General features: G+C 52.7%; 6 protein-coding genes across 6 annotated transcripts; 3 read left to right on the plus strand and 3 right to left on the minus strand.

Annotated features, from left to right (window-relative positions):
* Window positions 1-2: 2 nt before the first annotated feature.
* On the minus strand, window positions 3-2096 carry N7474_000237 (alkaline phosphatase family protein; the record flags this gene model as incomplete). Its single annotated transcript, XM_057191652.1, has 2 exons — window positions 3-1780; window positions 1835-2096. 2 exons carry the CDS (start codon window positions 2094-2096, stop codon window positions 3-5), a joined length of 2040 nt encoding a protein of 679 aa, XP_057056605.1.
* Window positions 2097-3470: 1374 nt separating this feature from the next.
* On the minus strand, window positions 3471-4439 carry N7474_000238 (putative class III chitinase; the record flags this gene model as incomplete). The annotated part of the gene is made up of 1 exon (XM_057191653.1): window positions 3471-4439. The coding sequence occupies one exon, from the start codon at window positions 4437-4439 to the stop codon at window positions 3471-3473; it is 969 nt and encodes a 322-aa protein (XP_057056606.1).
* Window positions 4440-5128: 689 nt separating this feature from the next.
* N7474_000239 (uncharacterized protein) lies at window positions 5129-5491 on the plus strand (the record flags this gene model as incomplete). Its single annotated transcript, XM_057191654.1, has 1 exon — window positions 5129-5491. The coding sequence occupies one exon, from the start codon at window positions 5129-5131 to the stop codon at window positions 5489-5491; it is 363 nt and encodes a 120-aa protein (XP_057056607.1).
* Window positions 5492-5784: 293 nt separating this feature from the next.
* N7474_000240 (putative spindle pole body associated protein SnaD) lies at window positions 5785-8199 on the plus strand (the record flags this gene model as incomplete). Its single annotated transcript, XM_057191655.1, has 1 exon — window positions 5785-8199. The coding sequence occupies one exon, from the start codon at window positions 5785-5787 to the stop codon at window positions 8197-8199; it is 2415 nt and encodes an 804-aa protein (XP_057056608.1).
* Window positions 8200-8671: 472 nt separating this feature from the next.
* Window positions 8672-10775, minus strand: N7474_000241 (uncharacterized protein; the record flags this gene model as incomplete). Its single annotated transcript, XM_057191656.1, has 3 exons — window positions 8672-10211; window positions 10261-10538; window positions 10593-10775. 3 exons carry the CDS (start codon window positions 10773-10775, stop codon window positions 8672-8674), a joined length of 2001 nt encoding a protein of 666 aa, XP_057056609.1.
* A 1973-nt stretch (window positions 10776-12748) lies between these two features.
* Window positions 12749-14319, plus strand: N7474_000242 (cytochrome P450; the record flags this gene model as incomplete). Its single annotated transcript, XM_057191657.1, has 4 exons — window positions 12749-12793; window positions 12844-13078; window positions 13233-13835; window positions 13883-14319. Coding segments are annotated over 4 exons (1320 nt in total), but the record flags the coding sequence as incomplete, so codon positions are not given.
* Window positions 14320-15523: the final 1204 nt, after the last annotated feature.

The raw sequence follows: 15523 nt of genomic DNA on the forward strand, positions 1-15523 counted from the left end.
ATCTATTCCAGTCTCTCCGTCTTCCGTATCTTCTCTAACAGGTCATAGAATAAATCTCTCGCTTTCAGCGCCGTACACTTCCCCAACCCCTCTGCTCTCCCGATAGCATTCTTAGCAAACACAACCCACCCCGCTCGCAAAACATTATCCTCCAGCACCCTACCAGGCGGAAACCGTGAAGCAGACATAGCAGTAGTGGCATCGGCACCGCGATCAAGCGGCACACTAAGCTGATACTTCCAGACAACATCCCCATCCACGTAAAGCGAGTATGTGAGCACGGAGGCACGCACAGAACCGGATTCCGAACCCAACTCATCAAGACCATCTTCAATATCAATGAATCCGAACTTACTGTTCCCGATGGGGACATACTTAACCGCAACATCCTGGTCGTCCGTTTGGTAATACGACCGAATGGGGAGGTAGAACATGCTCAGAGGACCGACGCTGAACTCATGGACGCCTAGCCCAGCGCCCTCCGCAAAATCCGAGAGAGCGAGGTTATCCAGCGATGGATCTGGGAAGCGCGTAGCCCCAAACTCATGGCGGTCGCCGCTCAGAAGAACGACGCGGATGCCAAGCTCGCGCTCTGCACGCCACATTGCCTGGAAGACAGCGCGGCGCTCGCCCAGAAACCCGCCCCATGTATCTTCCGTACCGACGTGCCAGTTCTTAGTGAATGGAACGCTAGAGGCGACAAACTTCCAGCGCACACCCGCCGGCTCCGGCGTAGACAGGTATGCAATGAGAGACTGGAGCTGCGCCGAGCCCAGAATGGTAGAGTTCTCCTGTCCCGGCTCGGAGCGGTACGTCCGCGTATCCAGCATAAAGAACGAGGCCGGACCATGCACGAAAGAGAAGTATGTTACCTCTTCCGGCGGCGCGAAGGCACTCCGCGGGATGGGCGGGTTCGCGCGCACATGGTAGTGGATGAAGGGGTCTGCGGCGGCGGGATACGGCGAGGTCTTGTTTCCAGCGGACCAGTCGTTTTCAATCTCGTGGTCGTCTAGCGTGTGGATCCAGGGCAGGTCGAGGGCGCGGGGTTGGTTGGCTGCTGGGATGCTGGTCCAGGATGGGGAGGAGTATATGCGGCGGTACTCGCTGCGGTAGTGGGACATGGAAGAGCCAAAGCGGAAGGGTACGTCGATGTAGATGAAGTCACCGAGGAAGAGCATGAATGCTGGCCGGAGGAGAGTGGGTAGTTTGCTTAGGGCTGAGCTCATCTGCTCGATGCCGGGGACGCGCAGCGGATGAGATAGGATGTTGTATGGAAAGTTTGGTTTTAGGCAACTGGAGGTAACGAAGCTCATTCGTGTAGCTGCTGAAGAGCCTGGTTTCGGGGACGTGACGAATGAGCCAGTCTTGTTGTTCGACAGCGAGTAGCGGTAGTGCGTGGCTGGCTTCAGCTTCTTGAGCGTCACGGCAGCAGTGAAGTCGGTGCTATTGTCCAGTTTGTATATCTTGCCCTCTTCCACCCATTTCTGGGCAGTTTCTTCTTGATAGGAGATCACCACAGGCCATTGGGCTGGGTCCGGCTCACGAAGGAGCAAGTTGGCTGTGGTTGGGGAGATATATCCGATGCGCGCAAAGGACACGGCGTTAGATGGATAGAGAATCAATCCCCGAAGTAAGAAGTCCAGAGTCAGTAATGCCAATAGCACGTTGGTCAGGGCAGTCGTCCAGGTTAGAACCGGGGATCGAGCTGAAGGCAGACCCGTCAACAGGGTTTTCAGTGCGGAATCACTGGGTTTGGCTGGGGCAGATGTGGATGGCAATTCTGCAAGACTTAAGTTAATATGAGAACACCAGTTGCAGACATGGGTTGACATACTGGAAGGGCGTTTGCGAGTTTTCTCCTTGCGACCATCCTGGACCGCGTCGTCTCGAAGAAGCGAGAAAAGGGTCGAGAGATAGACCGGTAACGAGGTGAAGACAATCGGAACAAAGTGATGACCAGGGATCTGGAGCGTAGGATTAACAGTGTTCAACAATGACTTGGGGTTGTCCGCCCGTACCCATCGCAGAAAAATATAGGCTATCAGTCGGAGGGTTGCCGAGCTGGTTGCCGCCGTGACTCGCCGCAAGGATGTCATTGTACAATTCAGCCAATTGCTGAACATCTACAATAGTTATCGCAGGCCTGGACTACACTCGGAGCCCGTCTTGGCGCAGATCTGTGAGAGTTGCAGAAAGGGTCCTCGTAGGTCGTCGTTTGTTTTGCCCTGGCGACTATGACATCATTCATTCTCGGGTAGATCCACGTCTACTTTACACAATCAGAACAAAGTGATGACTGGGAATCTGGGGTGTAACTATGTTCAGCCATCGGTGGATAGATGCCACGCTAGTAGAGTGAAGGAGAAGTCGTTGAAAACACTCTCTGCTTTTCAAAGTAGTGGAAATGCTAATTTTGGACGCGCTAGAGATACCCTATAACTAAACTTGCAGGCATTGGGCTTGGATTTGGAAGCCAGCCCGTCATAACCGCAAATGACCGGAAAAGGCTCGTCAGTCATTCCGCCCTTCTTCACCTATTTTTTGTATTGGGTTATCCACGACCGGAAACAGGACATACGGAAGAATATCTCCCTTCAGGGCCTGCCCTGCACGCCTGTCGCCGGCTGGGACCGTACTAGGGTATCCATAGTAGACCTTGAAGGCCATTGCATCCCCGAAGAACGTCATCCACTCTTCAATCCAAGTGTCTACTAGACCTCTAGGGCAGATAATCAGAGAGGGCCGGAAAGGCCGCTTCACCTTTAGCTTAGCCGTTCGCTAGCGTTCTTGCTTCGCGGCCGCAAACCATACAAGTGATAATCGGGTGATGGCCAGAGCATTCTCATGGGTTCTTCGGCTCTCCTCCAGGTTTTTGAAACACCGGTCGTTTCTTGCTTCTGACCTTGGTCGAAATCACATTTGACGGCAGTAGGTTGGTTGCCAGCCGCCCTTCTGGGCCGGCTAAACGGGCGAGAGAGAGAGGGGGATTTGGAGTAGGCGACTCTCTGCAGTTAGCTAACAGAAGCGAGGATCACACGACATAGGTGGATGGTTCCGAATGTTGCTGAATATAAATGGAGAGGTGGTTTCCATCAAAGGATATGACCACCTCGGGTACACCGTACAGATCATGGCAACAACTTGGGTCTTGAGAATGTCGGACCTGAACGTCAGTGTTTTTAGTTACAACCAGGTTGGGATCCTCAGATAGGTGGCGGCTAGTAACTGACAAATTGAAGGGGTCAACGAAATCGATGGCCCGATAGCCCCAACTGCACAGGTAGAGAGGATGGTTGGGGCGTCGAGCCAAGCTGCTGATCGAAGTGCTGATGGAAAAGGTGTTCGATTACTGGGAAAGATCGATGAATTTATGGTTCCCACAGGGCAGTGTGATGGTGGAAGAAAGAAAGAGAAACGGGAGGTCGGCACGGGGGTTTTTATAGTGCCTAGGTCCTAGGTATCTATGGCAATCACGACCCCTGCCCTTGGTTCATCATATCTCGCAGGAGATTCGCCAGACTATCCGCCATCGGCCCTTCCGTCAGTATCTGTCTTGCGGCAACAACGACGTCTTTCATGCCCATACTCAGAGACATCTCCGTCACCCACTGCCACGGTTTCTCCCGTTTCCCCGGCAGGGCATTGAAATACTCCCAACCCATGACCCCGCCAAACGTCGGGAACTGCTCAATCAGCATCGCCAGAATCGGCCCGAGCTTCTCCCCCGGCACGTAACCCTGAGAGCCATTACCCGGATTCGTCAACAGCCCAAACACTACCCGCCGCGGCGCCCAGCCCTGCGCAATCATCGCGGCGTACATACGTGGATCATCAGCGGGACCCCAGCCATTGTAGAACTGAGTGTTGTACCAGCTAATCTTTGATGCGCGAGCCTGCTCGAGCTCGCGATAGTCGAACCCCGAGAGATTGCCTAACCCTAGTAAAGCTGCCGCGACCGGCGCGAGGGTGATGATAAAGGAGTCGCCCAGATCAGCTTTCAGGCGATCGATCAGCCGGATGATGCCGGACAGAGACATCTCCTCTTCGACGTCGAGATCTAGGCCGTCGAGTCCATGGCGCCGAATGACTACCAGTAGCGGACCGTAGTACCGCTCGAATTGCTCCTGGTCGCCGTCTAGGCGCTTGAACGAGCCCGGCGCCGCGCCCCCTAACATGCCCATGACTTTCACACCGGCCTCTTGGAGATGGGGAACTTCCGCCCATAGAGAGTCGTGGCAGGTGTCTTCGGGGGGATCATTGTTTAGAGTGATCTTGTTTGGATCTTCGTTGATGTGGAATGCCGCGATAATGATATGTGTGATCCCCGTGTTGTTTTGGAGCAGCGGGCGCATGGAGCAATATTCCCCGCCAGGGATGATTGTTTGGTGGTAACAGATGATTCTCCGGGACTCCCATGGCCGGCCAGGAATAGGCGGCATATTAGTTGATTTAGGGGAGAGAGGTGTATGTATAGAAAACAAAAAGCGAATGCACGATAGGAGGTGCGGGACAGTTGGAGGCTAAATAAAGTTGGCGATAAGCCGGAGGCGGGGAAGGAATGGCAACCGGAATCGAAGGGATACACAGCACGTTTACGGAGTCCTTACAGTACATGGTGGGAATATCGCACAGGGAGTAGTTTACATTGGTCGAGTTCTCTTCAATAATATAGTCTATCCATGCAATTAGTTATAGCGGGGATCTATAAACGGCTCTCTGTTTACAGGATTACTGACTGGTTAGTTCATTCCCCGGTATGCTGAACGAATAATCATTCGATATTGGCGCGCTCCGGATCAATCGCCATCGGATATCAACTTGTCCACAGAAACTAGGACCATGGATAGTGGCGTGGGAGAATGACATCAAAATAGAGGCGTCGGGTTGCATCGCCGGCGAATAGCAGTCTTGCCAACCCTATCAATGGCGATTTTCAATGAAACTGACCGGTTGTTAGCAAATGATGAACGGAAATAACGGACCCATAGAAGCCACCGAAGCAATCTAGGCATTCAATGGCCCATTGATGGCTTGCGGGGAGGCAATAACGAGTAGCCCTCGACACTATAAGAACCGCAGCCGAAGAACAACTTCTCTCAAAGCCATTCCTTGCCACACAGCCCCAACGATGTCGCGTTTTCTTATCCGTCTAGAAAATGTCGGGAGACGCAGTGTTGCCACTGCAGCGCACCCACACTACCCTGAACACCATCACCACCCGAACCCAGGCAATTTTGCCAATCGGCCGCGCGCAGAGCTATCAGAGATCGGCCACCGGGGCGGAAAGAAGGGTGGCAAGGCGCGCGGCCGGGGTGGATTTCATGATATGGACCCGAAGAAACAGCACGCTATTGCGTCCAAGGGCGGGCGTGCTGTGAAGAAGGCGGCGATAGAACAGGAGAGTGCCGCGCGGGAGGTGGAAAGACCGGGGCGCTCGTTTGAGCCGTCGGTCGTGCCTCCGGGATTCGAAGAGTGGAAGACGAGTGCGTAATATGATAGATACATGACTAAATGAAAGAAGAAGGTTGGGAAGTGAGAACATTTGCGCGTAGAGAGGGAGTAAACATGGATGCCTGATAAGGCACCCACGCGCGGTTATCTTCTTCTCTTTGTTGACCCTCAATCATGATTCCTCAATAATTTCCTCTTCCCATAACTATTCATAACCATCCAATCGCTGAGAATGGGTCCCCGCTAGACATCTTCACCGCGTATCTACCTCCACGCCCTCTCGCCCTGCCAGCCCTTCCTACATCATCACTGACCTGAAACGCGTCCGCCATCATGGCCAACACCGGCTATACCTCGCCCTTCCCGACCTCCCACGACACCATCGGCCACTCCACACTCGCCACGCCGCTTTTCATGCCATCGTCTCCTCCCCAAAACACCTCAAGCCGCACTGCCGAATCTCCTCTCCGTTCTGACAGCCCTCAGCGCGTCCCCAGAGCCGACGAAAACAACGGCCAAGATCGCGATGGTGGGGACGCGCATCACTCCGACAATGAGCTGCAGCAAGGATCACGTCCGGGAACGCCTAGAAGCCCGTCGGGCTCGGATTTGGATGCCCGTCTCGCCGACTACACCTTGGATTTCAGTCGTTTCCCCAGCGGCCAATTCGGCGCAGGCACGCGGCCGCTGCCGGAGTTGAAAGATGATGCGGGTGATAATCTGTCTGACGTCGGAGGACCGGAGGACTTCACTGCGAACATGGAAAAGTACCTCATGGGCGAGGACGAGGAAGCACCCGCCACTGCCAAGTCAAGCTTGCGACAATCTTCACAACATCCCGACATGGAAGATGAGGCAGACTCTAGTGCATACAGTGAGTTCGGTCCTCCAGTCGATATGTCGACTCCGTCGCATCTTCTACACGGCGGCAGCGCTTTGGGAAGGGACTCAACCCATCTCGAGGACATCGAAGAGGAGCCGAGGTCACCCTCCGTCCGGAAGCAATCAACAACATCGAGCCAGGCAGCGAGTGACCGAGAAGAGGGCCTACGTCAACGGATCGCAGAACTAGAAAACGCTCTACAGGATCGTGACGAGAAACTGCAGAGGAACCGCAGACGAGTACTCGAGGCAGCCTCAGCTGGCGAGCAGATCCGGCACCTGCAAACCGAACTGCAGCGTAAGACCGAGCTTCTGGACGTAGAACTTAGCAAAAGAGCTGATGAACAGCCTTTGCAACGGTCGACCAACGGCTCCGATTTGACAGCTTTGCAACAACGAGTACGGACGATGCAGCAACAGCTGCAGAGCCGGGATTCGCAGGACTCCCTGGACGCCGAGCGTTTGGAGACTATTGCGCACTTGCGTCAACAACTCGACCTGACCCAAGAGCAACTGCGAAAACGAGACGTTACTCTAGATGATACAGTTGCAAAATTGAGAGAGGTTACTCGAGCAAAGGAAGTGCAGCTGCAGCAGAAAAACACTGAGATCGATGAGCTGAAGGCTCAAATGGATGACCAAGCTTTGGAGAATGAGAGGCTGGAGAGGGAGGTGGACCGCATTGACACCGAATACCACGATCTTGAGGAACGCTTCACCGAACTGGAGGACAAAAACCGACCCTTGGAAGAGAAGAACCACACTTTAGAAGCCGACCTCACCCGCGTGCAGTCCCGCATGTCCGCTCAAGAAAGTGCCCTCAAGGCAGCGGCTGCCGATCTGCCTGATGCGGAGCGTAACACCTATACTGAGATCCTCGATCTCATCAAGGACTTGGGTGTGAATAGCCCACCTGAATCTCCCATGAAACAAAACTTCTCCCACGGACCGGACGTACAACTACACCAGGAGAACATGAAGCTCGAACAGGAGCTCGAGGAGACCAAGGCCGCCCAGAAAGCTGCCGATGCTGAAGTCAGCCGGCTACGGGATCAAACGACTGAATCGCAGACCTTGATCAAGACTATCGAGGCAGAGAACTCGCGACTCGCTAGTAGAGTGGAGGAGCTTACCGCCAGTCTCAGCAATACCCAGCGCGAACTCGCCCAGACAAGAGAGGAACATGCTGGATCTTTGGAAACCGTCGCCCGCCTCCAGGAAGACAAAATCCCCCAGCCACCCAGCCCTCCCTTGACGCCTGCTGCAACCCGCAACGGCAACAATCCCGAGCAGCACGGAGGTCCAGCTTCCGACCAGGAAGCGTCACATCAAGCCCAGCTCCGCAGCCTACAAACTGCGCACTCCACCGCAATCACAACCCTCCGCTCCTCGCACGCAGAGTCTATGCGCAAGATGCGCAACCTCCTCACAGCAGCAGAGCAGCGCGAAGCCGAACTCCAAGCCGAACTAAGCGCTATGCGCGTTACATCCTCCGGTCAAGAATCCGAGCTTCGCCGCACCTTCAAGGCAGAAATCAACCGCCTTGAATGCATTATCGCCGCGAAAGACGAGTCCGCCGTAGCTGTGGACCAACGCATTGCGATGTCGGTCGACCGCCGCGAGCGCGAGTGGGAGCGTCGCGTGCAGTTACTTCTCAAGGAACGGGATCGTATGGGTAAAGCTCTGCTGCAGGCTTGGGGGGAGAAGGAACTAGGGAAGGGTCCTGGTGCGTTATCTGACGGCAAAGAGAAAGAGAAAGAGAGCAGGAGGAGGGATGCGGATCGGGGAGATGTGAAACAGGGTCAAGCGTATCAGTATAAGTACGCTTCTAAGCATCGGTCTCGGAGTGGCGAGAATAAGGCGTAGCATTGTGTGGTTTGTGTCGTTTTGTGTGTTTATAATGTGTCTACGGGTGGGAGTTTTGGGTGTTTATGCCTGTGGATGACCTGGCGTTTGTTCAATTTGATCTTGAGACGGTTGCATGTATCTCGGACAGACTTCTGGCGCACTGTGCTTCTTCGCTGCTGGAATAGATTGACTACCATTGGACGTCAATAGTCTCTTACGGCATACTTCCGATCTAGGTAGTGTAGTCAATGCTGGTATCTGATTTCAAACTATCGAATATGGTAACCTGAAATGGCAGTCAAGCGTAAAAAATAAAGAAAAAAAAACCCCGAAAAACAAGCAATGCATCCAACTCATCCAAGCTTTTGCTCCCCAAATAAAAATTCATATCGTTCAAGTCCGCTGACCATATCCAAGCAAAAACAAGAACGAAACCATCTTGCAAGAAGTCTGTCCGGCAGACTCCTCCACGAACCCTCACGCAATTATATTAGTAAAAGCCCAAGCTGGTGCGGTTCGCACCACGATAAGTGCGCATCGCATCGACAGAAGTCGAAAGCAGAGACTCATCCGCCGAGGCGCGCGGCGTAGAGGTTGACTCCATGATACAGCTCAGCGGGCCGGGACCCCCTATAGCGCCGTATGTGGTGCTTCGCGGTCTACGGGTGCTGGGGTAGATGACCTCGACGTCGGTGCGGCGGGGACCACCTGCAGCAGCAGGCACGGGGAAAACGGGGATGGGTCCGGGGACTGGCAGAGCACGGCTAGCATCGTAATGGCGCTGGGACTGCACTCGCCAGCGCGGGTCGGGCATGTAGTGCGGCGGTGGGTGGTGCTGGCTCTGGGTGTGGCGCGGGACCACAGTTTGGTCGAAGGGGTAGGCGCTGCTGCTCCCGCGCATGAAATGTTGAGGGCGGTGGTGATGGTGTGGTCGGGTGAGGGCTGTTGTTGCACGGCTGCTGCTGCGGGTCACGGATGGGTCCATTTGGACCGTGCCATTCTGGTGTCTCCAGGATAAGGAGTAGGTTCGTGCTGAGAAGGCGGGTTGGGTTTGGGACTGGGAATTGGTTGGGGGTCCGGGGACGTAGTTTGGGTGGTGGGGGTGGTGGATTGAGCGGGCTGCGAGACAGGCTGTTTGTGATCGTTTGACGGTTGGCTTTGTCTCGGAGGGCACGACCTCTGGGGCATCGGCGGAGTTCATGGTCATGGTTCGTTCGCTGCTATCGGGGGCAGCGGTTAAGAACTGGGTCTCTGGATCGGCATCGTTTCGAGCTGGAGTAGCGGGCGTATCTGGGGATGTCTGGGTAGCTTGATGCACCGTGGATCCGGAACGACTGTGCGGCGCAATGGAAGGCGTGGCCACTTGTTTCTCGACATCTGAAGCAGCGTTGGGGTCGGCTAGAGCGCGGATCTGAGGGTCCAGTGATAAGGGGAGGAAGAGTGGAAAGGCTTTTGGCAGGAACCGCCTCAAGGATGAGATGGAGGACTTTCCCCTCTTGTGCTTGGAGATGTACTGCTCTGGGATTGCCGGCACCTTGGGCACGCTAGATAGACCAGAGATCAAGCCACGAGATTCGGATGCGGTTGGCGATATCATGACGGTGGACGTGCGCGAGATCGGGTACATTTCGCTAACGGCACTTTGACCACCAGGGGAAATATGCGGGAAGTTCTCGTCGGGCGATACAGTCGTGCCAGAAGCAACAATTTCGCCACACTCAGAGCCAGGATCTGTGTTGAGGTGCAGCTGAGGCCGCAGACGAACCGGGGCAGGCTGGCGGATGCTTGGATGGCAGTTCACTTTGGCGGCCAGAGGATCCGGCGACCACCACTCTCCCTTGATTGTGCCGTCATGTTGGCGGCAAAGATTCAGGATCTCGTTCTTGAGGGTCTCATCGCTATCCCAGCTGTGGTCGGAAAAGATGCTGTCATCTCGCAATGTTGGCTGTCGTGTGTAAATCCCAACGAGTGAAATGTCGTATGGTCGCTCACAGAGCTCTCTTGCACAGTAGATAGTGCACACAGTTACCCTGATAACAATTAGTTTGTACATCGTTGACTTCGGGGTATAAGACATACAACGAAGCAACAGAGACTACCACCGAAGCTCGATGGAACGAACAGCCAAGGCCAACTCGCCACGGGCTCTCGTCGGTGCCATCTGGAAGACAGTCGGCCTGCTGGGCGACGATGACGAGGCCGGATACGCTTGTTGCTAGCCAGGCCATGAGATCTAGACGGTAGACATAGGTGCAGAGATTGTGCAGCACCGACTTCTGGGTACCAAATCCACCGATCTTATTGTACTGCCAAGCAACAAGCGTTTGTAACCCAGCAACTGGGATCGAGAGAAAAGACTGGAGATAGGTTAGTGACAGGCCTGGGACTGGGGGATTATGGAGATACCATACCGCGACCAAAGCCAGAACGACGCTCACTGTCATCTTTGAATCCACAAAGCCTTTGCCATATAGGTAGAGCACAAGCACCCATTCCACAATTGATTCCAGGAGCAAGGCATAAAGCGCAACAAAGATCACCAACTTGGTCCAGCTGCCCTCTTTCCGCGGCGAGGCTGAGAATCCCGAAGCCATAGTTGTAGATCTTGATGGATCACACAGGCGAGCTGCTGGACAGCGGCACCGCTGCTCCAGTATTGCGGCACGCAGGCCTAGTTGTAGACGAGTGTGGAAAGTGTGGAGCGTTAGGCACTGCCTGAGGACCGGCCGCCAGTGAGGTATTATGCGTTCAAAAAGACGTGAGCGAGCCAGTGAACAGTTCAAAGATAACAGGCAAACCTGGACGGGTCTGGAAGGACTAAATGTGGATTTAATGGCAGCATTCGCTCAGGGAGCGCGTCGACGCGAATAAGGTAGGCTGGAGGGGCTGGAATGCATCCTCCGAGGGGCGGGCATGGGAAAGAATCCAAGCTACGAACATGGCCCGAGCGAGTACTGGTCCGCTGAGCTGGAAAGTAATTGATCCGACTGATCGACCGGAATGCCAGACTAGAGGAGCTGCCAATCGCTTTAAGGGATGTGTGTGGTGTGTTGCACGTATCCCTGTGGATCTGCCTTTTGCTACACGTCACTTCGTTTCAAACTCGGAGAATATGAACACTGGAGGGCGCTCCGGAATTCTGTCATTTTTTACTTTGTGTGGCATGGTAGGGCTGTCCTTGACGGTCACCAGGCACGGTTCGGATAGCGGTGTCCGACAGGGAGAGCAACCAGAACCCCTGGAAAGTTCTGTCGAGAAATTAACTGTTATCATTGTCATAATCATGAACTCAGATGCAACAGGTCAGTATAAGCAATGCGGACGATGCACGTCACAACGTATTCTCTGTTTGTCGTCAAACACGAGTTCTCTTTCGGACCGCGCTCAGCCCTAAGACACTGTGTCACGTGACTTTATACCAGGGTCTCCCTTGACTGTTTTAAAATTTGGACGTAAGGATAAAAAGGTACGGAATGGATTTAAGTGCCTTCATGCCCTCCCCTGGGTCTACACTGCGACTTATGGAAAGCGGGGCGCACAGCTTCATGACTATGAATGCAGTGTCGCTGTCTCGCGATAGCCCTGGCTGTCGAGACATCTTTACGAGATGGAATGTAACCGCACTCCGTGCCTGCAAAATAATTCGCGACTGGGCGACAAAATCTAGCAGGAGACCAGTCAGGCTATTTTGTTGTTGCTTATTTAACCAAGGGAACATGGATGGCCTTCGACTAAATGACGTAGTGTCGTTCATTCAATGTCTTGCCCCTCACTTATTCAGGCCGTATGCAAAGCATTAAATTATGCTTATTACCAATGCCTTTGGCGGAGACAAAAGCTTATTATATTTATGTCAGGTCTTGCGACTTGATTATCTTGGAGAGTGGCACTTGTATCCCTGCTTGGGGCACTGGTCGACCAATCGTCAGGAAGGTGGAGTCGGGACTAATGTGCCGAGTATCACAAATGACCTCCTGCAGAGAGACACGGTGCATCTCAGCGGGGAACCTAGCAGGAATTATCCAATGATTTTGTACAAACAATACGAAGAACACCTTTGCCCGTTCACGTAGAATATCCCTAATGGAATGCCTGGCTTCCCAAACGCTGAACTATTCCTGGGAATGTATTGGGGATATTGTTGCTCAACACGAGTGTAACATCAGTGCAACATTTCCTCCTCAGAACGTTGATCATTCTCGGCCGTCCAATAACCGCCCTATATTGACATGCAGCTGGCCGACGGATCGCCCGTTCACCTCCACGTTATGAACGTGCATAGAGTATAATTATGCCCTGGAAAATGAGGAGAGAGCCACGATTCCTCTAGAAATACGAAGGACATTCCCCTCGTTTATCATGCTCCTCTTCTATCTTCAGTTTGGACCTGTCCAATATACAACTCATTTGGACGATGTTTCTTCTCGATCAACCCGATTCACTTGCCCTTTGCGGGATTCTGCTTCTTCCTCTATTGTTTCTTTACTTTTATCCTTCAAAGGCTAATTTCCCTCTCATTAATCCCAATAAAAAATTTGATATCGGGGATAAAAGCTCCAAAACACAGTTCGTCACGAATGCACGCGGTTTGATCGAGGCCGGTCTGGCAAAGGTATTTACGACGAAAAACCGTTAACCCAAAACCTTGCTAGCAACTCATAGTCAAATATATTTCGCCTCTTATCGGATAACGGATGCAGAATCATCCTGTCGCCCAAGTACGCAAACGAAATCCGTAGCCACCCCGCGCTGAGCTTTGGCAAGGCCGTGGCGAAAGAGTTCCACACCCATATCCCGGGATTCGAGCCATTTAAGCAAACTTCCTCAAGCGAGAATATTTTTCAGGATGCAGTGCGGATGAAGCTGACCCAGGCCCTTGGTGTGTACTGCCTCTGCAGTATCTGAACTCGCACTAACAAAATACACAAGGCCAGGTTACAAAGCCTCTTACGGAGGAAATGGCTGTGGCTCTTGAAAGCAACTGGTCAGACAATTCTGGTAAACGATTCTCTATTCAATTATATGGCGGACAAACTAATTACTTCTCGCAGACTGGCATCCCATCCCCCTCAAGTCCAGCGTACTCAAGATCGTGGCTCAGCTATCTTCCAAAGTTTTCCTTGGCGACAAGATCTGCCGCAATCCAGACTGGCTACGAATTACAGTGGAATATACGGTGGATTCATTCCGAGCGGCAGAGATACTTAGGATGTGGCCAAGGGTCTTGCGACCAGTCGTCGCTTGGTTCTCCGAGGAGTGTCGCAGGCTCAACAGTGAATTGCAAGAAGCAAGAGATATAATCGCACCGGTACTTGAAGAAAGAAGAATGGAAAAAGAAGCGGCCCTCAGAGATGGAAGGAAACCCCGACATCACATCGATGCCATGGAATGGATGGAAGAAAGTGCCAAGGGCCGTCCCTATGATCCGACCGTTGGGCAGTTGATGTTTTCGGTCGCAGCAATCCACACGACGTCTGACATGCTAACACAGGCCCTATATGATCTGTGTGGGCGCGAGGAATTGATTCAAGAGATGAGGGATGAAGTGATTTCTGTCATCTCAGCAGAGGGTTGGAAGAAGACTGCCCTTTATAAGCTTCAGCTAATGGACAGTATGCTGAAGGAATCGCAGCGACTCAAACCGATCAGTATCAGTAAGCAAAGGAATATATTACTTACTCCCAAAACTAACGTCCACAAGCATCAATGCGACGTCTGGCCTGCGATAACATTCAGCTGAGTGACGGAACAAAGATCCCTAAGAATTCATATCTGCTAGTGCCAAATGAGAGAATGTGGAACTCCGAATTTTACCAGAACCCGGACACCTTTGACGCCCATCGATTTCTGAATTTGCGCAAGGTTCCTGGCCACGAGACCTCTGCTCAGTTGGTGGCACCGTCGCCAGAGCACATGGGATTTGGATTGGGGAAGCATGCGTGCCCCGGTCGATTCTTTGCTGCAAACGAGGCCAAGGTTGCTCTGTGCCATATTCTGCTCAAGTACGATTTGAAGGCCGCCGATGGTCCGGCTCCTCAGATTAGGAAGTATGGTCTTTCTATGAATGCTGATCCGATGGCCAAGGTCATGATTCGAAGGAGGAAGGAGGAAATTGTGCTTGAGGAAATTGCAGCCTGATGCACCCATTGATTTTCATCTCCAATTTGGAATTTTTCTGTGCTCTCTTTCTTGGATATGCAAAATTGTATCTCTCATCTGAACTTCAAGCCAATGCCGCCAAGAGTTACAAAACAATGCCAAGGAGTGAAGTAGAGCCTCATCCGGGACTAAACTGCGATACCAAGATGTAGAGCAGTGATGATGGCATTTTATCCATGCCGGACCCTCAACGTGCGCTAGGGTGTCCACATAGCCGGTGGGATCGTTCATGAACCATTCCTATCCGGGCAACTCGGTACTTCCGGGAGTGGGTTATGTGCAAGGCTGACCCCACGCTTATTGTTTTCTCGGGCAAGTCTTGTTACAGTCGCAAAGGAACGAGGAACAGCCGGCACACATACCCATCTCTTAGTCTGTTCAGTCAGTCCAATGCCCGTGATTCCCTAGCGGCCCAGGTACCCGGCTATTAGGGGGGCTTTCAATTGGACGGTTCCTTGATTTGGGTGCAATGGTGACATTTTGCCAAGCTTTGAACGAGCTGTCTAGATTGTCTGTTAAGCGAGAAGAAAACAAGCTGCGTTGATCCGGCTGCCTTCCCGAGATTACTAACTCCCGGATAACCAATCGCTTCTCCATACCCTTTCTTTCGTTCTCTTTCCCTGCACCTGTCCGCTGCCCCAGACAATTGATTTCCCACGTTCCAAATAATACATATACTGTCTTCCTTTCCATGTGGACCATACATTCCTGAATCTGCCACCAGGACTACGTGTCTTTCCATATCACCTTCGGGAAGCACGGAGACTGTCCGTGGCACAATCAAAGCCCCATCCGTGGCTCTACACGAACTATCACCTCTAGCGCACTTTGAATGGTGGAGTATTTGGTGTGCCGGTACAAGGCTACGACTTACATTATTGGGCCGGACGCACCGATACATATTGCGTGCTCCAATTGCTGCCCCTACCGTAGCGCCCAGACCTTAACGCTACAACCTCCGTCGAGGACATTTTAGCCTATGTGAGGCTCAATATTGGGTTGGTTTGGAATGTCTCTACTGCACTAAATTACCATTGGCACATACTTTATAAACGATTGATTGAGCTTGGTAGGGTGATCTTAGTCTGCTACATGAACAGAGGTATTGTAAAACATGACACCAATTTCAGCAACGATAAGTATGCCGCTGTTTGCTCGTAATTAACAGATGCTACAAGCATCT

The sequence above is a fragment of the Penicillium riverlandense genome (genome assembly GCF_028828495.1).
Source record: "Penicillium riverlandense strain IBT 135883 chromosome Unknown utg000001l_segment0_segment0, whole genome shotgun sequence".
Classification (NCBI taxonomy): Eukaryota; Fungi; Ascomycota; class Eurotiomycetes; order Eurotiales; family Aspergillaceae; genus Penicillium; species Penicillium riverlandense.